At 41.8% G+C, this 26,086-nt stretch overlaps 1 protein-coding gene across 2 annotated transcripts in view; it reads left to right on the top strand.

The window, feature by feature from the left end:
* The first annotated feature begins 1,896 nt into the window (after positions 1-1,896).
* The window catches only part of krt8 (keratin 8), a 45,096-nt gene continuing 20,906 nt past the window's right edge, over positions 1,897-26,086 (top strand). Inside the window, exons 1-9 of one of the 2 annotated variants that reach the window (XM_042099037.1) lie at positions 1,898-2,414; positions 3,887-4,095; positions 4,990-5,050; positions 5,142-5,237; positions 5,359-5,523; positions 5,622-5,747; positions 5,864-6,084; positions 6,217-6,260; positions 6,390-7,108. In XM_042099037.1, the coding sequence (XP_041954971.1) occupies positions 2,001-2,414; positions 3,887-4,095; positions 4,990-5,050; positions 5,142-5,237; positions 5,359-5,523; positions 5,622-5,747; positions 5,864-6,084; positions 6,217-6,260; positions 6,390-6,673 (1,620 nt within the window). In that variant the 5' untranslated portion in view covers positions 1,898-2,000 and the 3' untranslated portion in view covers positions 6,674-7,108. Of the gene's footprint in view, positions 2,415-3,886; positions 4,096-4,989; positions 5,051-5,141; positions 5,238-5,358; positions 5,524-5,621; positions 5,748-5,863; positions 6,085-6,216; positions 6,261-6,389; positions 7,109-26,086 lie in introns of those variants that run through there. The other variant, XM_042099038.1, reaches the window with a different exon arrangement.

Here is a 26,086-nt window from a genome sequence, read left to right as displayed (position 1 = left end):
GTACAGGGTGGGGGGAGAAATAACTTGTGGGGGAGAGAAGGCAGGCTTTGTTTGTTCAGAGATTTTTAGATAGGCATGGAATGCTCCCCAACACTTTGATGACAGTGCCTTTGTGTATGAGGTAACAGGTCATACTTGTTTCACATCTTGAGGAGGCCTGCTATGTCTCATGCTCATAGCTTAAAAACAAAACAACAAACAAACAAACACAAACACGGCAATGAACAAGGTAAATATGCATTTCATTATAATAAAGTTATCAGAAACAGTGCGCTTGGCTGACCCAAATCTACATACTTTAAAATAAACCTAAAAAAAACCCCCTAGTTATTGGTATTGATAATTATTTTGGGGTACGGAGAGCTGGCTGTAGGATTTAAATAGTCTTGCTATTGTGGTGTCATAGTGTCGTAGTGATGTTACTGTCACTATACTTACAAAAGACTAACAGTGCAATGGATGTGAACCCCAACAAAAAAAGTCAAAAGAAAACAAATCTGACTCGCCCAAATGGTTTTACGAGCACAGCAAACACAGGGTTCCGTATTTACTTAGATAAGGACATAGTTCAGCAATACATCATACATACAGTTCTTCACTCCTGTTCACATATACACTTCAATATGTCAGACTCCACGGCTCATAAACATATCTCCATATCTCACAAGGCCACATTAAGTCCTGAGAGAGTACGTAAGTGGTAGACTTTTGTTTTTTTTCTGTATCAAGCTACTACTACTACAAAAGTCGAGGTTGAGTTGTATGGGCGGAGATCAGGACACTGGCTGGAGAGGGCCTCGTCCACTTGGACAACAGACCAGGAACGGTGAAGAGGAAGGGAGCGTACACCCACAAGTTTATTATTGCAGCGGCAGCTCACAATGCCAGCAGCCAAAGAATGGCTATACATGGGGGAAGAAACAAAGCAGTGGTACAAACACACTGCACAAGTGGCACAAGTGTTGTGATTAAGGTGTCAAAACACACGGTAAGTGTCTAGACCCAAAAAGTGCTAGACTGCAGGCATGTGTGAAATATTTAGTCCAGTTACACCTCCCATTTACCGTAGAAGGGAGTGCACTGTGATACTATCTGACTCACCAAACTAAGATTGACCAGCTATGATGCAGACATCATCTATTAAAACTTAACCTAGTGACCAGTTTGTGTAGGCTATGGAGTAAGAACTAATTTCACAACTTTAATGAATCATGTAATGCAGGTTTGTTAGAGGTCCCCACATCCCAGAGATAGTGACCAATCCAGTGGATTAAGCCGTCATTTGACTGTCCGCCTCACAGGTGAGAGGCACAACACATAGGACAGTCTCTCTGTATGATTCAGTGAACAGTCCCGCTCAACAGTGAATGCCATCACCCAATAAGCAACCACAACCAATGATAAACATATTACCACAAGTGCATACCAGAGTTTCCTCAAACACAGTTAGGATCTCACTGCATCTCCATTGCCAACTCCTGTTTTCTTCTTTGTTTTCCCATCACAAAAATAATTATTACAAAATATGAACATTCAGTAATGTAGTATACTTTTTGAAAAGGTTATTAGTTTACACAAATGTGGTCTCTTCTCACAACAGTACAACAACCTATTCCAGTTCTAGCTTGAGGAACCTAGAGCCTACACGTCATGGGGAAATTCAAGCCTAGATCCACCACCCGCATAAAAAAAAGGCACTTGAACAAAACAGACAAAACTTACACCATAGAGATGGGGTGGGGGTGTCTGTAATGCAGGCAGTAGGGAAGAGTGTTTAGTTTCAGCTCCACCCCCCCCCCCCCCCCCCCCCACCGCTAGAGTGCGTGCCCTGGCTGAGTAGCCCCACCCCCTGACTCCACCTCCCTGGCTGTCTGATATAGAGAGCGGGGAAGTCTGAAGGTCTTTCTATCTGCTCGGGTTCCTCCAGCACAGAGCCAGGCACCTCAGTCCCACGTCACTCTTCTCTCTCTCCGTCTCTCTCTCTGCTCTGCACCTCCAGGATGTCCTACAGTAAAACCACCTACAAGGTGTCCTCGTCCTCCTCGGGGACGGCGCCCCGCAGCTTCAGCAGCCGATCCTACGCCGGCCCCAGCCAGGCCAGGCAGAGCTACAGCGTGCGCAGCTCCTACGGCGCCGGCGGCATGGGGGGCATGGGGGGCATGGGAGGAGGGATGGGTGGTGGCGGCTACATCTCCAGCTCCTCTTCTTACGGCCTGGGCTCCAGCATGGGGGGCATGGGCATGGGCATGGGCATGGGTGGAGGCGCTGTGGCCCCCATCACAGCTGTCCAGGTGAACAAGAGCCTTCTGGCACCCCTCAACCTGGAGATCGACCCCAACATCCAGGTTGTCCGCACCCAGGAGAAAGAGCAGATCAAGACCCTCAACAACCGTTTCGCCTCCTTCATCGACAAGGTATGACTATCTCCATGTCTGGTAGTTTGTTATGTCATTCTGAAAAGCTTATAGTAAACCTGAAAGTCAGGCACTGCAAATCCTTCAGAATCTAGAGAGAACTGTGACTGCAATATTTGTCAGTGGTCTAAGTCATGACTACATGACAATGAAGACTGAATTTCTTCAGTGAAAGGAAGTTAACGTGAAATAAGTGTAACATTGACTGCATGACGACAATGGTATGCCATAACATGTAAAAGTAGTGTAGTGTGACACCTAGTACTTACTACCAAGGTACTTTCAGGGAAGAAAGTAAAATGGGCGAGGCAGCTTCCTCTCCTGAGTCTCGTTTTAATGGATTCTTTGCTGTGAGGGGATGTGTGTTGGGGTGGGTTTCTAGGGTGTGTCTTGAAGATATGTTTCTTCACCTTGGGAATGGGCTCCCTGAGGGGGATGGGCAGTCTCGTGCTGTCCACACCCAAAAAGGGCCTTTCCTTGAAAGTGAATTGTGTTCCATAAAAGATTAGAAAAATTAGTTCAATATTATTATAGATGTTCTCGTCATGTGTTGCAACCAAATGAAAAGAGTCCAAAAAGCAACCAAATGTAGAAATGACACGTTGCAGTCATGTGTTTCATGACTGTCATCTATGAAGTATTTCTCTATTCCCTATTGGTTCTCCACTGAAACTGGTCAAGAGAGTTAATATTTAAACAGGGCTGCCGGTTGGTTTCATGTTCAGGCCAATACTAGAGGTCTGGTTACATAACCCGTCCATTGCTCTTGGACAGAGAGAGAGAGAGAGAGAGAATCAAAGTTGTTCAGAGCTCACTTCTTCTGAGTCCAGACAAATGTTTCTATTTCCCTCATACTGGGCCTCACATAAAATGACGATGTTTCAGCTACATTTCCTGTTACCATTATTTTAGTCATTCCATCTTTTATTGTGAAGGACAGCTGGACATCACCTGCCCTAGCGCTGTAAAACCAGATGACACTATTTCAGGGATATCGTGCGTTTTTATATGTCACTATGCTGACTGTCTCATACACCAGTATCTACGCTTGCAGCTTTCAGTGCCTCGGTTCCCATCTCTCTGCTATGTCCAGTTGAAACAGGAAAAATGGGGGAGGCTGAACTAATGTCAGTTCTTCCCATACCCCCATGCCCCCCTCCCACTAGGATATGCATCACAGTTTCCTTGGAAAAAAACAGTTGCCTTGGAAACTCACACAAACATTTGGACAATGTCCCATTTGGACTACACCCTGAAGTCTGTGGAGACTGTTGTACAGTTAACATGTGGTTGTTTTTTTTGTGGACCACTTGCCAGCATGCCAAAGAACCTCAAAATCAGTTTATTGGTATTTGGTGATGCCAATTTGGAAAAAAAAGTGGTTGCCAAAATCTGTTGCAGGCACGAGTGTGTGATTCATCCATTCGCAAGAGAAAATTGAAAAAGCATGTGCTCTTGCTTTGCCCACGTAGGTCCGCTTCCTGGAACAGCAGAACAAAATGTTGGAGACCAAATGGAACCTGCTGCAGGGCCAGACCACCGCCCGCTCCAACATCGACTCCATGTTCGAGGCCTACATCTCCAACCTACGCAGACAGCTCGACGGCCTGGGCAACGACAAGATGAAGCTGGAGGCTGATCTCCACAACATGCAAGGCCTGGTGGAGGACTTCAAGAACAAGTGAGTCAGCCAGGATGGGAGACTGCCAAAATGTGCTAAACGTGCACATTTGGGCAACCTCAAATGTTCCCTGACTAAATGAGTTGCAGTAAATAAAGAAGGGGGAAAAACTTGATTGGGGCATGGAAACAGTTTGGGATTATTACTTCTCTGCTATGTTCCTTTCCAGTCAAAAAAAGGCACAAAGGAGCTTTTACTTGCACTGACGTACAATCGCCACATGCAGAATCCCTCTGAGGCTGGCGGTTGAGTTTTATGTCTGTTCAGTTTTACACTTCATTCATTCAACCCTTGGCATTTGTAGCACAGTTCTGGCACGGCACAAAGAAGCCATTGCATGCCCATTACAGAGGATATCACTACCACAAAGGAGAAACCCACTTTACATGCTCAAACAGCATTATCTGCTAAATGCAAATGACTCTAATAGTCATGGCAACAGGGCATAGAGCCATGCCTTTTGAGTCGTTGATCTTGAAATATGTGATGAGCTCATAGTCTGTCCGGGACTTCCAGAACAAATGACTGAATATAAGGAAACACCTCGGGCCATATGCTCAAGTCTCCCTGACTCACGCAATAGCATGGAAATGTCTCCCTCTAGTGAAATACTTGTGTGGTACAGTGAAATCCAGCTCAAGGACGTGCATTTTCTCATTCACAGTCAATGAACTGGATGACTAATACAAATAATATTCAAAACGCACATGTCCAAATTATAGAATAGTGTTAGTGCAATTGAACTTTCTCAAATTCCACAGTAAGTTTTAGATATTGTGTGAATCTTTTGTTTTCTTGAAAGATATCAAACTGGTTCTAACCGTAATGCAAATGAATTGTCTGTTTCAAAATGAAAACACAGATTACACTAAATACATTATTTTCTACTTTTAGGTATGAGGATGAAATCAACAAACGCACAGAATGTGAGAATGACTTTGTTCTCATCAAGAAGGTGAGCACCTTTATCTTTGGATGAACAGACAGAATACATCACCTGTGGAGGTGTCATGAGTATTTACATATTCACATGTCTTCCCTCTTAGGATGTCGATGAGGCTTACATGAACAAGGTGGAGCTGGAGGCCAAGCTGGAGAGCCTTACTGATGAGATCAACTTCCTGAGGCAGATTTATGAGGAGGTACATCTCTATGGCCACCATGTTAACATCTTGTTATTTGTTCCCCAGATTTTTGGAACTTTCTAACTGCACCACTGAGTTGAAAGCTATGTTGACCCTATACTGAATTTTGCTTTTTTAGGAGATCCGTGAGCTTCAGGCCCAGATCAAAGACACTTCTGTTGTGGTGGAGATGGACAACAGCCGTAACCTGGACATGGACTCCATCGTTGCTGAAGTGCGTGCCCAGTATGAAGACATCGCCAACCGCAGCCGGGCTGAGGCCGAGACGTGGTACAAGTCCAAGGTGGGGATCAATACCTGGCCGTTACACCAACAATAGTTGGTGCTTTGCAACTGGTCCTTTGACATCTGATCTAATCTCTGATATTCTTACTGTATTAGTATGAGGAGATGCAGACATCTGCCAGCAAATATGGTGATGACCTCCGATCAACGAAGACAGAGATCGCTGACCTCAACCGCATGATCCAGAGGCTGCAGTCAGAGATTGATGCCGTCAAGGGACAGGTGAAATCCTAACCCAGCCTTTCAACATAACAGTCCATTTCTGCCAATGCCACATCTGGTGTTTACAAGAGCCAAGTGTGCATCTTGAATGAAATGTTTGTTTATATCCTCATCAGCGTGCCAACCTGGAGAACCAGATCGCAGAGGCTGAGGAGCGTGGCGAGATGGCCGTGAGAGACGCCAAGCTGCGCATCAAGGACCTGGAGGACGCCCTCCAGAGAGCCAAGCAGGACATGGCCCGCCAGATCAGGGAGTACCAAGACCTGATGAACGTCAAACTCGCCCTCGACATTGAGATCGCCACCTACAGAAAACTGCTGGAAGGAGAGGAGGACAGGTGAGTCTCTGTCCATCACAGGACCAAAGAGTTAGAATCAATGAGGACATGTTCCTATCTTGGCCCTCTTGTGTATACCTCTCCAGTCCACATGACTAACCTTAACTTACCTTAACTCTCATCTCTCTGCAGGCTGGCCACTGGAATTCAGTCCATCAACATCTCTAAACAGAGCAGTAAGTGAAGCCACGCTTTGTAGCACATAAAGAAGCATACTAAATATATTCTCACTGTGTAGTCAAAGGTTACTGTGTACTATTGTACGTAGTGTTACTTCAGTAATGAACCTACTGTGTCCTCCACAGCGAGCTACAGCTCATTCCCAATGGAGAGTGCTAGCAGCGGCTTCAGCAACTACTCGAGTGGATACTCAAGCAGATACGGTGGCGGCGGCTACAGCAGCGGCGGAGGCTACAGCAGCGGCGGCTACAGCGGCGGCGGCTACAGCAGCGGCGGCGGCGGCTACAGCTCTGGAAGTGGCTATGGCGACAGCGCGATTACCCAGAGCAAGAAGAGCGTCGTCATTAAAATGATCGAGACCAAGGACGGCAAAGTGGTGTCTGAATCCTCTGAGGTCGTCCAGGATTGAGCAATTAGTCCCCAACATTTTCCCTAGCAATGTTTTTTTTCACTCATTCCCTTCCTCACCATTAAACACTGTTACATACCGAGTTTAAAGTCACCTACAAGGTTGTAATGAAGTACACTTAACTCCGACCAAAGATTTAAAGGGACCAAATGTAATCCCACACAGTGCCTTATTCTGAGTTAAGCATCTGCACTAGACCGCTTTCAGCAATACTGTGTGTAAACAGACTTGTGAAGGTCAGATCAGGTCAATGTCTTGGCAAGGAATAGCTCCATATCTTGAGTATGCTGAGGTGGCCATGTGTTTGTAGATCCATGATGTGTGTTGGCTCAGTTTCCATTTTGTGCCTTAGCAGAAACTACAGTAGGTAAAACTGCCTTCATGTCCTCCAAGGTGCTGAATTTTGCTACCAAAAATAAATGTTTACTGAGAGCACATTGAGTCTGTGTGGTGGTGTTTGGAGGGTGTTTTTCATAAATGATACAGTCAGCACAAAACCTAAAGTATTCAGTATGGTACTGCTATTTAAATGTTATGGTAAATACAAAAGGCTATGCTTTGAATTTGCATACTAAAATGTTTTAATTATTTGTAGCAGAAATTAGTGGAGGACTAGCTATAGTGGAAATATGGGCTAAAGGCTTTGAACTGGTTCAAGGAAAATACAAAAAACAGAAACAAGTAGCTATAAGGACAAAAATGAAAACAGAAACTTATTATCATAATTTTATTTATAACAACCAATTTATAAAAAACAGCTGTGAAATGTTTTCTGCTTTAATTGCAAATCTTCCGTCCTGTGAGCATCACTATTGACTAGTCTAAAACATTTCTGTTGTTTGACAATAAATGCTCTGGCATATACAACCCATGAATACATGTATAAAAGTGTGTTACACTTTGAAGGTGCTTTTGTGTTACTTGAGCACACAGCTGATGCCACGTCATGCCCATCTCTGTTTGATGGTTGCATTCAAATCAAATCACCAGGAAGCCAAAGTGAATGTCAATCTAAGAACAAATTAGACTACTAGCTGGCCTGCCTGCTTGTGTAGTAGTAGATTGGACTACTGTTAGCTGGCCTGCCTGCTTGTGTAGTAGTAGATTGGACTACTGTTAGCTGACCTGCCTGCTTGTGTACAGTAGTAGTAGATTGGACTACTGTTAGCTGACCTGCCTGCTTGTGTAGTAGTAGATTGGACTACTGTTAGCTGACCTGCCTGCTTGTGTAGTAGTAGATTGGACTACTGTTAGCTGACCTGCCTGCTTGTGTAGTAGTAGATTGTTACAACTGATTCAAAACGTCTTCAATCGGCCAAAGAAAACACATGTAACTCCCTAGTTCCTCTCCATTCGCTCCCTATAGTGGACAGAATACAATTTAAATATATCACCTTAGCCTAAGGACACTAACTGGATCTGCTCCCTACTATCTAAATTCTATGATCCAGCTGTACATCCCCAACCGCTCACTACGGTCTTCTGATGAGCATCTGTTGTGTCGACCAGCCATAAACGATAGGTCAAATTCTAGACTCTTTTCCTCAGTGGTTTCTCCTTGGTGGAATGAGTTCCCCAGTGTTCTCCATTCCTGTCATAGTTTTGAGTTTTTCAAGAGGGGTCTAAAGACATATTTTTTTAGTTAATTAAGCGGTTCTTATGAGTTATGGTTTGTATATTATAGTATTTTTTTTTTTCATTAGGCTATGATCATTAATATTGCATTGACATTATTATTATTATATTATTGTTTTTTATTGCTATTCTCGTTAATGTAGTCTTACTACTGTAACATTTTAACTGTAAGTTTAACTGTTTACTGTTAATTTTGACTATTGTATTGTTTTTATTTGTAAGTCGCCCATCCCATAATCCCATTACCATATATCCATACCACTCCTTATCAGGGATGCTAATGATAACATTTTGGGCCCTATGAATGTAATATTGGCCCTCCAATTACAATATGATGGTCATTATGTTCTATGAGGCCCATTGTCAGTGCAAAACTGTCCAAAGGAGCTGACTGAATGTTGGAAGTTGGACCAGGGGGTTCTATGCTGCTTAGATCATACACACACAGTTAGAGCAGATAGCACTGCTTAAAACACACATTTTCCACTGATGATAAGCAGGTAGTGTTTAATGTTTAAACTTCTGTATATGGATTATGGACATGCTACATTGTTAGATTCTCCACAATTCAACTCTTCAGTTTATTTTACAGAGACCATGAGCACCAAAGCAGGCTGCAATCACATTCACTCAGATTCACCAACATTATTAGGATTAGCTTAATGTATTTTTTAAATACATTTGGCGCCAGCAGAACATTTTGACAGGGGTGGCCAGGGAAGGCCATTGCAAATCTTGGGGTGGCACGCCAAAAATTACAATTAATAGTAATATATCACATATAATATATTAGGACACATAGGAAGAGTTTGGCTCCAAAACACTATATCTTCTATTTTAATGCATTCTCATAAATCATTTTTTTTTAAATTATTATTTTGTTTTCGGAATTGTAATTGGGCAATTGTTATTTATTCAATCAAAACAACACAACTGCACTTTTATTGATATTACCTGAAAAACACAAGTAAATAACATGACTTGTTCCACAAAAATGTATAGCATTAGGAAAAGAGCTTTTCATATGCTAGGCTATATTGTTTTCAAGTCTAGCCTACCCATATATGGGAAAGTAGGCTATGATGTGATCATGCTTGCATATATCTTGGGTCAGCCTTTATATTAGGTAAAAATACTTTGTGCTGCATCCATGCCCTGAAGCATGTTGGTAGAAATATCTATTCAGAAGGACTGGAGCATGCCATGACCAACTTTTGATTCTTTGATTTGGAAAGCACGTTCATTATTTTGAGCTGCTGTTAGAACACAGTATATTAGAATTTCAGCGCAAAGTTGGATAACATGTAGAATTTTGCTGCAATTTCAAAACCGGATTACTCGGGATCTGCTTACTGCACAGAGGAATGCTTCATATCCCAGTGTTCGGTAAGGTCTGCTGTTTATTTTGACATTTGGTTTGCTTTGTTTTGACCAAGGTGTTCGTGAGATATACCACCAAGAGTAATGGGTGTGGAGATAGACAAAGCGCTGTGTGCACAATGGAAATATGATTAAATGCCATGTATATCCAACGTTCATTTTCTCGCGAACCGTTTACAGTATCACAACACCTAATTTCAGCAAGGTAATCTCAGTATTACATATGGGTGAGGCTATTTGCACCCGTGGTGCAATTAGAAGTTAATTCTATTCGTACCCCGGTGCACACAGCAATGTGTTCTATTAATATCCTGTATGGTACAAATATCAGTGTATGCTATTTGCACCCCTGTGCATTTACTCTGGCATATTGATCACACAATGTAATAATAATAAAAAAAAAAAAGGCAACATGTTTTTATTGTTATGTCACAGGGTGTGAATAGCTCAGCTGTGTAATAGACACTCTGAATAAGGTATGCTGTTTGCATCAATGTATAGTTAGAGGTGGATGCCATTCATACCCTGGTGTATAGTAATGTATGCTATTTACACCCTGGTATGTGAACTAGCTAATTGTTGCAATCAAAACTTCCGTTTGAGAACCGATTTCTTGTTCAAAATGCGCACCATCTCTCCAGAAAAGTTGGTACACGTGCGCTCCTACTACACCATGTCTATGACCACTGCACTATCTACCTCCATAACAAGATGGGTGTTTGCAGGTAAACTTATAGTATATATATATATATATATATATATATATATATATATATATATATATAGCCTGAGCATCATATTCACGAAATTTCTGTTAACTAACAAACTGACGGTTGTATGTGTTCACTGAATGAAGATTATGAAAATAAAACACAACTTCAATCAATCTAAAACTTAATTTGAACAGATATTATTGCCAAAACTTTTCAGAGTTCTTTACTTTGTGCTGATGAAAAAACGAATGTCCGCCATGTTTTTTGTGCATGTGAGCAATGTCTTTTTGTTGTTATGTCACAGTGTGAATAGCTCAGCTGTGTGGCCAAGGCTATTCATACCAGGGGTGTAAATAGACACTCCGATTACATACTCATTAAAAAAATAAAATGTTTTTTTATTACTGCTCACTTCATTTTCTAGTTGCTTTCACAAAGTTTTTGTTACAATTATAATCAATTATAGTCTTTGGTAAATTCAGCAAAATTCCCTTCCTCATAAGTGTTTCTCAAGTTAAAGTTAAAGTTTTATTTAATACTCACCAGGCAGAGTCAGTTAGAGTCCATGCCAAGCTGGGGTGCCATATTCTGGAGTTAGGCGGACAAAACCAACATACAGTGCCTATAAGTATTCATCCCTTGGATTTCCCCCTTTTATTGCTTTTACAAATGGAATCTAGAATTTTTAACCCTTTAACACTTAAAATAATATTTAAATGACTTTATAGAGGTTTCCACGACAAGGCCCCCCAAATACCACTAGGTTCTGGCCAAGGACCCCCCTTGATGTGTTTTTAAACCCATCGAGAATACTACGGCAAATGTAAAAATACATTAAGCTAATCCTAATAATTATTTTAGCCACAAGCACTTCACGATGGAGCATAAAAATGTCATTTGGGGCTTTCTACTATATGAGAGCTATCGCTCTACTATTATTATTCCCAGTCATTATCGTAGAAAATATAATGTTCAGACTGGCATTGTATAACAACCCTCATAGTAATAGGTACAGTATATTTTAAAAATGTCAAATGTATTTATTTGTTGCTTTTATTTTTCCTTCCAACTTGCTGAGGCCCCCCTGGCACCCCCTCGCGGCCCCCCAGGTGGCCCCGGCCCCCACTTTGAAAACCACTGAACTAGCCAACTAAAAATATTTAAAATCCGACAACAGTCAACAATTCGGGGAGAGGTTGTTTAGTGGAAAAGGACCCATTGTAATGTGATATAAGCACAGCGAATCAGGGAAGAGAATATGGACATGTATGTCATCTGTTTTAGATGGTTCCACAATTCAAATCGTCCACACTCGCCTAATATGCATCGGCTTGGGCTTAAAACGAACACGAGGTTGCCAGCAGATAGGCTACAAATCGTTCAGTTTCGGGAGCTTGGACACGATAGGGTAATGTAGACAGGAGGCTGGATCAAACCAAAAGTCTTTCGAATTCAAACGAAAACGTATAGTGTGGATGTAGCCTCAAAATTAGTGAATTGGAGGTTGTCTGAGTGTAGTGAATATGCATAGTATAGTGGTAAGACACCTGTGTCTGAAAGGTCCAGGTTAATTATGGCTCTTTCCATTAGACTGGTAAATCCGCCGCCCGAGTTGGAAAGTGTAAATTACCCAGCTTTCTTGCGGCATTTTGGGCAGGCACGCCCCCTTTTCCTCGGAGTACTTGAGGGTACCCCGAGGTGGTCGTACGACCTTACAACAAACATGGCTGCGCCCATAGTTGAGATGAGATGACTTGTATTTTCTTTGCATTTGTACTGTGTTGGTCATTTTAATGTTGATGCAATGCTCTTACACAAGATTACATTGCTGTTTCAATCTGGTCACCAATTCACGCATTGCTCAGTCTTGCTGTGCGTGCAATACAATGTAACGATTTGTGTTCCAGCCGGTTAGCTAGATGCTACATGTAGCACAAAACAATAACAATGACTAGCCTCCTGCTAATGCCCCTCGTGGCTCGAGAGAAACGTGACAGCACTTGTTGAAATCGAAATAGGCGAAATTGAGTTACTAAAAAAAGTTTTTATTATTAATTCACATTGACCATACCCAGTAATGGAGAATGAGGGACGTGTTCTCGTGTTCTAGACCAATGTCCAGCACCAATGAGACAGCTGCTGCCCTGGTAGCATCCATGTTTTTCCCAAAAAGACTACAAACCCCAGCGTTCGCGCTAGCAACTCATTCGTACATGTTGTACGGGTGGGCGTATGATGATTTACGAGTCTAATGGAAAGGGCTATTAGTATTCCTGGCTACAATTCCACTATGAAGACAAAAGAACACTCTAAGTAACTCCTGGGATTTCCCCTAGAAATGTTTCCAGCAGCGGTGCTGTTACTTGCCTGAAGTTGTAACCAAGCCACGTTACGAGGGTCTGGGGGCATGGCCCCCCAAAATAATTTTTGAATATTTTCAATGTTTAAATGCATCAATCTGATAGCCTAGAAATCTAGACGCACCCTAGCGGCAGCAAATGTATTTTGCTGCCAGGGTATTTTGAGGCTATGATGCACTTTGAAAAGAAATTCAGAGGTTTGACTTGTTATTTTTATCTATGGATGGAAATATTTCTGCTGTAGCCTAAACTATTTTGCACTTCAGAATTTGAACCATAGGCTACACACACAGGTGGAATAGTTGTAATGATAAGTTCACAACCACAAAGCATATTTGCTGAGTTTAAGAAATAGTCAAAAATAGTGTAGGTTAGGCCTACATTTCAGCACACTGTGAAATGCAGAAGTACTCACCTGTGTTGTTTAGCTAATCTAACTGTAATATAATGGCCATACATAGGCTACTATATCTTCCTTTTTAGGGGAGAGTGGAATGGAGAATTGGTGGTGACTAGGAAGGCCAGGTACATCACACAAGTCTGTCTATTGAGGAACAATTGTAGAGCTTTCCAAAACCCTGCAGTCTTCAGGCATACACTGGATGGCAGCAATGTCACAGCAATAGAAACTGACTGCATGGCGTGTGAGTGAGCATGAGAGAGATGGCTAGTCTGATAGAGTTAAAATACACATAACCATAGTTAATGGTCAAAGAGACTAAATCTGATACAATCATAATACTTATAATCATAATCATATGATGGCAGACTAGCCATCATAATCAAAGAGTAACAAGGTTGTAGCAGCACAGCTGTTACATGTACAGTACACTGAAGACAATGAGGCCTTGACTGGAGCTAAGCATGCTTTGTATATCAAATCTATCATGACCCCATTTACCCCATCCAGCAGGTCTCAGGTCAGCTCTTTGCCCTTGATGAAAATTTAGGCAAATTGGCAAAGTTTTGTAAAAGCACTCAGTATTACAATGTAACAACTATATGTAGGTACCCACAAATACATTATGCAAGTACAATGATAGTACCTGATAGTCCATGTTGTTACACAGGTTGTACCACTGTACCTAATTAGGTAAGTACACTGTAACAGCGACACATTAAAATAAAGTGTTACCATACAGTGTTTCTAGTGGGCTTATATGTGATTGGATTTATAAGAACATTGTAAGTATCTGAGATCTGTAATTTGTTGCTATGAAAAATCACGCAGCTTGCATCATGTCGTTCACGTTATTCCAAAGCCCTCTGGGGGGAGCTGTGGTACGAGCAGCAGCACCACACTTAGGTCCAGTGCCCACAAGGACTCAGGTTCAAGTCTGGCTTAAGGTAATTTCTTGATCCCAATCCAAATACTTGAATATATCTTATCTGTGGAGGACAATGCTGATTTGCATATAACTCGCAAGAATCCCAAGTTCATTGTACAATGGAAGTTTTTAATACACAAAGGATTGTCGGGTCTCCGCATGACCAGACATGTAAACCTTTATCATGTGTTCATGTCAGTGTTGAACTTTACGGTAAATTACCCCAGTTAAGTATACGCCAGGCAATGTCAGGCGCACATTAGTTCCCATGATCTTTAGAGGAGAACATTTGCATGTAAGGGAGTAAGAGATTACTGTGAGGCACGGCTTTACTGTCAAAGAAAGATTTAGTGATCACGCCTCTGGCAACACACATCCTTTTTTTCCTCATGCTGATGTATCATTGCGCTCTGGCAGTGATGCAGTTTCGATGCAGATAACATTTGGTAATACGGTCTGACTCTACTGGTTTTGTGCTGTCTGCTTTTAAGCATTACCTTATTTTTCAAAGGTGAGATCTTTGATGCAAATCCAATACTTAGGACTTGCACGCAGTTCTGGTGATTCTATGTGGTCTATGATTCTATAGTGGTTCTATATCAAGCCGTACAGTACAGCCATCCAGCCAATTAACACACTATCTCAGGAGCATGGATTAGCCGTTATTTGATTAGCCGTCAAGCCTAAATATCAACAATGTTTTTGCCAGATTATGCCTTTAAAGTTTTATAGTGTGCTTGATTAAAAACACACTTTTGCCAAAGAAACTGTTGCATGTTGATGAAATAAATTACTAGCTTGAGCTGAGTACTTCTACATATTTGCAGCTTGCTCTGGTTGCTTGGTTGGTTTTAAGATCTGAATACACAACCCAAGCCCATAAGACAAGTAATAGTGTTGTGAATTGCCCTCCAGCAAAGCGCATGCCAAGGCAAGGCAGCGGATCTACACCCTTTCATGCCGGAGCTTGGCTTTAACTCCAGGGGAAGACTTACACCTCGTCAGCAGCTTCATTGCCAGGAGCTCTTAGGGTGCGGCCCATGTGAGAATGAGGCTCAATGCATAAAATGCATACTGTACCTTCCTGTGATTGTCAGAGGAAGCCGAAACTCTGCATTCCCCCTTTCACTAAATCAACATGCAATGACAGAATTATTAAGAGAAGCCAACTACCATGGCATCTACATGGCAAGGCCCATCAATCAAAGCAAGGCATATCAATCCCTGTTTTGACTCCGTGTGTATGGTGCAGCTGGCAGGTACACGCCCGTGTAAATGTCTTAGTGAATACTGTAACGGCATAGAAAACCTACAAAGCGAACAGGACATCCAGTCCTGCATTCATTTTGAGATAGCATGTAGATTTATTTAAGTACAAAAGCACAAGCTGTTTGTCTTTAATATATCCCAGTGATCCAATATGTAGCACAGTATTTAAAACATAGCTCAGATGTTGTCAAAGTCTTTGACTCATTTATGGTAGAAGTATTTCACTTATGGCCCTCTCAGGACTAACATTTTTGCTTATCTGCATTAATAGTTATGCACATTTTTTATGATGCACATCAGTCACATCATACCTGTATCTTGATATGGGAATGGAAATTGACTGTGTATTTTACTGGAAATTCAGACGAGTCACTGGTGAAAATAAATGCAAAATAGCCTGCACAATAGATAGGCGCTACTCTTGGCAACACCTGCATCAGCCAAATTGTGAGTCAGGGTGAGTCAGGCAAATGACAAGTGGTGGCACCCCTCTGCCTGCATGGAATATGGGTAGTGGCCATCCATTCGGAACCTTGAAGATTATAGTAAAAATGGCAAGTCTGTCTGCCCCCCTCTTTTCTGAATGGGCGTTGGCAACCTTGGAGCGGCTCCATGAATCACAATCATATTGGGTGCAGCGATTTCCAGTATGTTCCGCACGAGGAGTGAGACTGTGTTGGAATGCTTGTTCTGCCTTTTGTTCAAAGGTTTACAAGGCACCTGTCTGGCCTTTGACTCTGAAGGTCAAGTCTTTGTTATCAAGTCGTTGTGATAATTCATAGACAAGTCGTTAAGGAAAAACTAATGATAACGTCCATGCAGCTGGAAATAGGAAACAGGGACCAGTTTCTTTGTGTGTTTTCTTCAGTTTTACTACAGCTGTCATATCTGCCTCCACTTGGCAGCTGTCTTTGCATAGTTTCACCATCAAGGCAGAATTCTGTTTAAAAATGGCCAATTTAGATTGTTTTTTTGTTTTTTTAAGATTTGCATGTTTACATGATGTTTCAGTGATGCTATTGAAATGCTCAGAATGCACCAACTGAAATATACACTATATTGCCAAAAGTATTGGGTAACCTGCCTTGACTCGCATATGAACTTAAGTGACATCCCATTCTTAATCCATAGGGTTTATGATGTCGGTCCACCCTTTGCAGCTATAGCTGCTTCTACTCTCCTGGGAAGGCTTTCCACAAGGGTTAGGAGTGTGTTTATGGGATATTTTGACCATTCTTCCAGAAACGCATTTGTGAGGTCACACACTCATGTTGGACAAGAAGGCCTGGCTCTCAGTCTCTGCTCTAGTTTATCCCAAAGGTGTTCTATAGGGTTGAGGTCAGGACTCTGTGCAGGCCAGTCAAGTTCATCCACACCAAACTCTGTTGTACTTGTCTGACTGCATTGTGCCAAATGTAAAGTTTGGTGGAGGGGGGATTATGGTGTGGGGTTGTTTTTCAGGAGCTGGGCTTGGCCCCTTAGTTCCAGTGAAAGGAACTCTGAATGCTTCAGCATACCAAGAGATCTTGGACAATTCCATGCTCCCAACTTTGTGGGAACAGTTTGGGGATGGCCCCTTCTTGTTCCAGCATGACTGTGCACCAGTGCACAAAGCAAGGTCCATAAAGACATGGACAGTGTGGTAGATAGTTCAGATTGTGGACTAGTTGCAATCTAGCAACAGTGGAGTGTGTTAAACCAAAATACACAAAGTAGTCCAGCCTAGATGTAATGAAAGCATGAATGAGTGTTTCCAGATCCTTATAAGAAACAAAAGGGTTTCATTTAAAAATATTTCTAAGCTGAAAAAAGCTACCCTTCACCACAGTACTGACTTGTTTGTTAAAATTCAAAGATGAATCAAGGAAAACACCACAATTTTTAACACCATTGTGAGCGTGTTTAGACAGGGGACCAAGTGAATGGTTTAAGTCAGAAACAGAGCTAGGAGGCCAACACATAATAATTTCAGTTTTCTTCTCACTAAGTTGTAGGAAGTTCCTTGCCATCCAGCTTTTGATATCATTAAGGCAGTTGAACAGATTTTCCATTGAACAAGCGAGCACTATCAGGGGTAACTGGGAGGTAGAATTGAGTGTCATCTGCATAACAATGATAATGATCTAACCATGATGTCATACAAGGTAGGACCGCGACTACCTGCATGGACCTTATGTTTGACACCCCTGCACTAAATAAAAACAGACATGAGCAAATGGCTAGATGACCAATGCACTCCATTTTAAAGATGTGTGGCAATATGCAACCACATTCTGTTATACGAACACATATTACCTCCATTGTATTGACTATACAGTTCAGCCCCCACCTGCCTGGGCTCAAACCTGCAAACACACATCAATCACAGTTTTGACTTGGTGCATTTATTGCAGCTTTACAGACATTCTGTACCACGTACTGCACAAACTCTGTGAACAGGATCATTGTTTGTTCCATGTCAGATATTCTTGAAACAAGGTTGTCATTGGGAGAAAATGCATTTTGTATTTTGAAGGTATTTATCAGTCAAAATGTCTCAGTGAACATTGTTGCTATATGAATAGATGTAACCTGCATTGTATAGTGAATATTATATTATATGGTTCAGGTCCCACCGGCCTGCGTTTGAACCTCAGAACACCTCAGATTGGGAGGCGTGTTAGCAAGGAGGCTAAAGCCATGGGTGTTAGCGTCTCTCGCAAGCATGTCTCTTTAAGTGTCAGGAGGGAGGTTTACTCACCTAAATACCTGCTGGCTACTGTTACACAGAGAGCAACTGGGCAGCATGGGTGGTGGGGTATGTTACTCAAGACCTCATGCAGACAAGAACTGAGTACAGGAAAATAACCTGTATGTGGAATTTCTGCCACAGGCTGTTTTAGTGGAATGATAACTCCCAACAGGTTTTAATTCGAATAATCGGTAAGAGGAATGTGGAGAATTCCCATTGGAAAGTAACTGAATTGAGATCCCACCTATTTCTTCTACGTGACCCTTAGTATGGTGAGATAAGAATAGACTGAGATTTTAAGTTGAACTTGAATTGGACTTGGGACAGAAGAAATGCTAATTTGGAAGTGAGAAATATTACATGTTGATCTAGTGAATGGGGGTTTGCAGAGTTTTGGCTTCCGCTGACAATCAGGGGGAGGTTTTTATATGCACTGATCCTCATTCCCACATGGGCCGCACCCTAAGAGCTCCTGGCAGTGTTTGCTAGCTCAGTCGCCTCCCATGGTGAGGTGCTGCAAGTTTGCAGGTGCAGGTTTGAGCCCAGGCAGATGGGGGCTGAACTGTATAGCCAATACAATGAAGGTAATATGTATATAACATTACAGTATGTGGTTGCATATGCATGGCTACGCACATCAATCACTGTTTTGACTTGGTGCATATAGTGCAGCTTCACAGAAATACCATGTGCTGCTGCACATACTCTGAACAGGATCATTATTTATTCCATGGCAGCTATTCTTGCAATATGGTTTTCATTGTGAGAAAATGCATTATGCAGTACAAACCCTCACCACCACCGCCACCAGTTGGTTCTTGTTTTAAGCTTTTGCTGGGGGTAGGCTCCTCTCGCCTGCCTTCCTCAGCCGGCAGGATCAGAGTGCTCCAGACTGCCTGCCGATTTATGGACGGGGCCCTATGCCAAAGATTGTTTCAATATTCAAATTGTTATTTATGTTGTGCTTTTTATATTGTTTGTATTCAGGATTAAATTCTTTCATTATAATCTGTCTCTCAAATCCTCCTGGTAGAACTGTTGTTCTTCACTTCTTTCTTCTTAGGAAAGATAAGAGTTGTTTTAATATAGATTTAGTAGCACAACCCCACACGTTGACCACATTTTGTTCTATATTACTCCGCTACCACAACTTAATAGAAAAGTTAGAGTTGCTGTGTCTTTACGTTGCTTGGCAACAATTCTGATAGAGGAAATATATTTCTTGGCGGAAGAATGATTATCTATGAATAAATTGTTACATTGCACGTTGCTGTGCCTTTATTTTATGAAATCTTGCCTGATATATGTAGTTACCGTTTTAGAAAAGCAATAAGCCACTTGAGTCCATAGGTATGTATAGAACAGCTAAGGGGGGTTGTAGGCACTCCACTTGCGTGTCTTAGCCTACTGTAACAACGCCCCTTAGCTGTTCTATAATCAGTGGAACCTGCAGGCTCTTGGGGCTTATTGCTTCGTTAAAATCTTCACTAAGCTTAATGCAAAAAAATCAATGTCACATTATATAACGCATGTAGTAATATACTGCCAAAATAGCTTCTAGCATAGTCTGATGAATGGAATTGCACTACTGAGCGCATAAAGGCCCCCAAGGCATGTCAGGTAGAACAGGTCTTGCTATCATAAAATCAAAGACTAAAAATCTTCAAAAAACAAAACAGGCTCGATCCTGTTCTAAGGTATGAATAGATAAAAAAAACAGAGTTAATTCGTGGGAGACACATGTGTGACATAATGTAGTGCTTAACATTATGGACCAAACCTCATATCTGCTGCATGAACTGTTTAGACAACTGAGGCCATGTTTAGACGGAAATGATCTAAAGAGAAAATGCAAAAGTGGCGTTGCGTTTTCACTTTTTAATCTGCGTTTAGATGAGCATTTTCAGGGTGAAATCTGCATGCATATGGTGACGCAAAAGTATGTGAAATTCAATGTAATATGCACGCCAGGCGACTATGTGGGAGTATAAAGCACTGCCACACAACACTACCAAGTCGGTACAACTGAAAAATTGAAAAAAACTCTTGGATGTTTAATATACACTCTTAAAATGAATGCGTTGAAAACAACACAACCTGTGTTGTTTTTAACACATCTCTTTGTCCAGGTTGGGAGAACACAGTTTGTGTTGTTTCCTTTTTTTATTTATTAGACAATATGTATTGATAATAACAGAACTTGTGTTGAAAACAACACAATTATGTTGTTTTTTAACACATCTCTGTGTCCAGATAGGGACAACACATTTGTTTTAAGAGTGTAGCTAGGGCAACTTGAAGGTCCGATGGATGGAAATCCGATATGTTTGCTTGTTTGTTGTTATTTTCCTGTATTGGCGTGTGTCTGTGACGTAAACGCGTATGTGACGAGAGCCACCGTAAGCAGATCAGAGCAGACCTTTGCATTTATACCCTTTAAATGGGAACATGACGGTGGAGCGTTTTTAAGATTTCCACTCTGGAGGATGGTTTCACTTCACTTTTTTGCGTTTTAAGCCCCAAAAACGCTGTCGGCGTCTAAATGTAAGGCACATCTGATAAAATATTTTGTTGTTTTCACCTGCAAACATTGTTGTGTAAGGGACTGAGTGTTTTCAGCTGGATTGCTATAGAAAGTCATTCTTGGCTACTGGTATAAGAATTTACAATGACTTCCCTATGTGCTGGGAGAGGAGAATTATATTCTGACACTGGTTAGCTAATGCAATAGGGAGTCATTTTTCCTGTAGGCTGACATACTATCTTGACAGAATGCTGAGTTGCTAAAAGGATTCAGATTGATGGACAAGCTGATGGCAGTGGTGTTGTGATGCGCCAAACAGTGAAAGTGACAGTATGATGTACGGCAAATGATCAGAAGCCAGTTGCACCAATTCCAACAGAAGTAAGAATCCTTGCTTAGTTTGAACGTAAATTGACACTATTTTAGAGTTTATAAACTAAAATGAGTTGCACCACAAAGGTAGTTTCAACATAAACTTTTGCAAGAGGCCGGGGTTGACAGTGAGTTTAGAACAGCTCAGGGGAGTTTTTAGACACAGTTACTACAAACATCTGACAAAACAACCGCACTGCAACACAAAGAGGCTGCAACAGTTTGTAAATGTAAATCAAGTTTCTAGGCCAAGTATACTTGCTTATACAAGGAACTTGGTCTCTGCATTTATCCCATCTGTGAATTGGTGAACACACAGTGAGGTGAAGCACACACTAAACCGGAGCAGTGAGCTGTCTTGCTACAGCAGCACTTACTGTACATGTACAGGGAGCAGTGAGGGTAGGTGCCTTGCTCAAGGGCACTTCAGCTGTGGATTTTAGGAGAGCAGTGCTCAACCTCTTCCCTCATTCACATTTTTCCTACAGGTCGGGGATCGAACAGACAACCCTTCGGTTACAAGCCTGAAGCCCTAACCAGTAGGCCACGGCTGCCCCGTGCAGTCATTTGGTGCAGTAATACTGATATAATGCAATACACAGTATACTTTACAGTATAAATGTGTATAAATGAGTATTATACAACAGCTGATCATTTCTTAAAGTGTCATCTTTCATAAAAAAACAACAAAAAATCAAACTCACCAAGAATTTCAATTAGATGGACAGTCAAATGTATCGTATACTAATTTGCAACTGAACTAATGAAAATGTGCAGAAAGCACAAATGGGGTTCGGCCTCCATCTTTAGATCTGAAATGTTTGATTAGTTCAGGAAGAAACATTTGTGAAGTTTAACATAATCAGGTTTTTTTGATTCAATACATTATTCTGCCATTGACTAGAACAGAGACTTTTCTATCACCATGTTAGAGTAGTGAGGCTCACACACCAAGGTGTGGCTGGTTCCACTATCAAAGGGAAAACCGACTGCTCTGTCATATGCCTGAGGGGCAGGAGAGAGTGGAATGCTACAGGTAGAGCAAAACGAAATATGGGTGCTTTTGTCTTCTATGTCTTTCGACAAACCACATCTGTTCATTTATATTCAAGCCACTGTTAATATTAACACTACCGGTCAAAAGTTTGGGGTCACTTGGAAATTTCCATTCCACTCCATTATAGACAGAATACCAGCTCAAAGTCAAAAAGTCAAAGTCAAAGTCAGCTTTATTGTCAATTTCTTCACATGTTCCAGACATACAAAGAGATCGAAATTACGTTTCTCTCTATCCCACGGTGAAGACAAGACATATTTTACCAATTTAAGTCCACAGACAAACATAACATTCAAGTAAACAAAAAAGTAAGTAAATAAGAGGGCACATATAATAATGAAAAAAATAAGAGCAGCAAAATTTGGTTGAAATTGTGCATAGACAGTCAATAAAATACTAGTGCAAAGTCAGGCCAATAAAAGGCTTGGGTAGTTCTGTTTGACCTAAGTAAGAAAGAAAGTGACATAGTGGTGCAAGTTATGTAAGAGCAGCAGAAGTGTTGTGTTTTCAGGACAACAACAACAAGTTGTAAAGTGTACAAGTGTGCAAGTGTGCAAGTGGAGTAGTGCACGCGGCCATTGTGGGTCCAATGTCCAGGATGTTATGTAGCTGAGGGTGGAGGGGGGAGAGGAGGGAGAGAGTTCAGCATCCTTACAGCTTGGTGTATGAAGCTGTTGGTGAGTCTGGTAGTGCGGGAGCGCAGGCTTCTGTACCTCTTCCCAGAGGGCAGTAGATCGAACAGATTGTGAGCGGGGTGACTTGCATCACTCACAATTTTGGTCGCCTTGCGGGTGAGGTGGGTGGTGTAAATGTCCTTCAGGGAGGGGAGTGAAGCACCAATAATCCTTCCAGCTGTGTTCACTATGCGCTGCAGGGCTTTCCTGTTGTATTCAGTGCAGCTTCCGCCCCACACAGCGATACAGCTGGAGAGGATGCTCTCAATGGTGCCTCGGTAGAATGTGGTCATGATGGCTGGTGGAGCACTTGCTCGCCTGAGTTTCCGCAGGAAGTACAGGCGGCGCTGAGCTCTCTTCACCAGTGATGCAGTGTTGGTGGTCCAGGAGAGGTCTTCGCTGATGTGCACCCCCAGGAATTTGGTGCTGCTCGCTCTCTCCACCACAGCACCGTCGATGGTCAGTGGCAGGTGTTGGGTGTGACCTCTCCGGAAGTCAACAACAATCTCTTTGGTCTTGCTGACGTTCAGCAGGAGGTTGTTGTCCCTGCACCACGTGGTCCATTCAGCTGAGATCAGTTGCATTATTCTTTGATCAGGGCAGCAGTTTTCAAATTACATTATGTGCTTACAGTACATGATTGCAAAAGTGTTCTCAACTGTAGTAGAAAGAAATGGTTGATCTTTAATGCAATATCTACATTGCCCATTATCAGCAACCATTCATCCAATGTTCCAAAGGCACATTCTGTTTATTAATCTGATATAATTTTGAAAAGGCAAACTGAGAAAACATTGGAGAACCCTTTTGCAATTATGTAAGCATGTAATGAAATCTGAAAACTGCTGCCCTGATTAAAAAAACAATGCAACTGATCTCAGCTGGTATTCTGTCTATACCTGTAATGGAGTGGAATTGACATTTTTAAGTGACCCCAAACTTTTGATCGGTAGTGTATGTACAGTAATGACAAACACTAAAGCATTTACTGAGTCATTAAATAGGCTAACTAAGATTTGTTTTAAACATATTTTTCTCTGATCGCTAAAATAATTTTAATTGCTGTGTAAATTCTAAAATGAATGTATTTTTACTGTACAGTGCTATGTTCATGTTATGATGCACATTTAAGTATTCAGTTTGAAGTTGGCATATAGCTTATTAAGAAATGTGTTTTGCTGCTCATACCGTCAAGGAAAGGATCATAAGACTGTCACACACTTAAATTCATCAAGGAAATGTTAAAAATGTCATACCTACAGTGGTGTTTGATAATCCTCCCCAAGTCACTCCCCACTCCATCTGGCAGCAAGAAGTCACATACTTGTTTGACCTTTACGGTGCTGGCTCTGGGGCATATTTGTCACCCAGTCACAGAGAATGACAGTAAGTGGATAAATAATGACCTTTGAACATACCTTTACATGCCATGTTTGGGAAAGCTACAAATCACATAGAATGCCATGTCACTGATTGGCTTCACAAAACGGTGGCCGTATGGTCATAGTTGTTTTGTCAGAGTGTTTCTCTTGTTCAGTGTTTTTTCCCCCTGCAATTCCTGGGACTCCAGAGCACCGGGGTGCACCAGGCTGATAAGGAATGAAAGCTTTTGGTTCCTGGCCAGTTATTCTGCACGTTTTTGCAGAAAGATGTAAATGCCAAAATCATTGGCACTTTAATTGCCAATATCTTAAGGCAAGAAGGTGTGAACTTCTCCATAGGGGGTGCTGCAATCTGATCACTCCACAAAGATGCCGATCAAAATTCAACAGCCAAAACAAAGCCAATATCTTGTGATCTGAAAGTTCAAAGATAATTACATTTTGGTCATGCTGCCTCCCTAACACATTCTTCAGATGCATGCCAAATTTCATGAAGTTCCATCCATAGGGGGGTGCTGTAACATGATATTTTATACTATCTCAAGACATGCATGTGGTAACATCTTGTGAAGGTCCACCATCTACGAAATTTGATGAGTTGAAACATCATCACAGTGTTTGAATGCTAACCAAATTTCATGCAATTCGGTCATGTAAGTTTAAAAAAGTGTTATGTAGGCCATTAGAAATCGTATCCTATTGTTTACCCTACCGTGAATTTATTCAAATTGCTCTCTTCTGAACTACCTGTAATTTGCGGAGGACAAAGAGAAAGCACTCATTTAATCAGTCATGCAAACGAACAGCAGCCTACACTTTCCCTTTAAATTGTTGGCTATTTAAAGGGATATGGCACCATTTGGGGAAATACGATCATTTTCCACCTCCCCTCGACTTATACTTTTACCTTGTCAAATCAGCCTAGAAAATCGTGACATTTCATTTTCCGTTAGTCTTATTACACTTTCTAACTTGAGAAGAGACGTTTTAAATAGGAAAATTACTGGAAATCTTAGTCTCTTTTAAGCGTGATACTAGCGGGCGAGATATTATAAGTAAGTATACGTTTAAGTATATATGGATGTGGGCATGGGAGAGCAGTGCTCAACCACTTCCCCTGCCCACATTTTTCCTACTGGGTCGGGGATCAAATCGGCAACCCTTTGGTTACAAGCCTGGAGCACTAACCAGTAGGCCACGGCTATCCCAAGATGCTAATGGTCTAATCCGATTCAATGATCTATGCTAGGCTGGAGCTAAAAGTGGTATCGCCAGACTCAGAGAACGGCTGGATGAACTGGAGAAAGGTAAAACGCTCAATTGTTTAACTCTAGGGGAGGTAGAAAATGAGCGCATTTCCCCAAATGGTGGCGTGTCCCTTTAAGCTATCTAGCATGTTTTAACAGCTGCAAGAAATATGATTCATGGTCAACTCTATGGCCCATGTTCTGGTTCGTATTTTAACACACACACACATGCAGACAAGCACACACACACACACACACACACACACACACACACACACACACACACACACACACACATACACACAAAGTAGGGGATGGAGTAGGAGGAGGCAAATTGACAAGCGTGATTTATTTTTGCAGAGAGAATATTCAGGACTGAGTGGGAGTCTTATTTTATACCTTTTTGCAGTACATCTAGTTATGACCGCCACGCAGCGAAGCGGCGGTCATATAGGTTTAGTCAGATTTTTTTTTTTTTCTTTTTCGCATGTCCAAATTTCCGTCAAGGATTCCCGGGACACTGAAAGACCGGGGTACACGAAACTTGGTGGGCATGTAACCCCACATGGATAGCATGGAACCGTCGTTTTTTGTTTTGATCTGTAGCCCCCCCGCTGTACTGGACCCCCGAAAGGAGGGTAGGGCAGACACAGTTTTCTGTGAATATCTTGAGAACCGTAGGGCCTAGGATGACCAATTTTTTCCGTATGTTTGCCTCCAGGGGTCATGTTAACCCATTCC

The sequence above is a fragment of the Alosa sapidissima genome, chromosome 7 (assembly GCF_018492685.1).
Source record: "Alosa sapidissima isolate fAloSap1 chromosome 7, fAloSap1.pri, whole genome shotgun sequence".
In the NCBI taxonomy this organism is placed as follows: domain Eukaryota; kingdom Metazoa; phylum Chordata; class Actinopteri; order Clupeiformes; family Clupeidae; genus Alosa; species Alosa sapidissima.
Note: the sequence above shows the minus strand (reverse complement) of the source record. Positions and strands in the feature narration are given on the sequence as shown.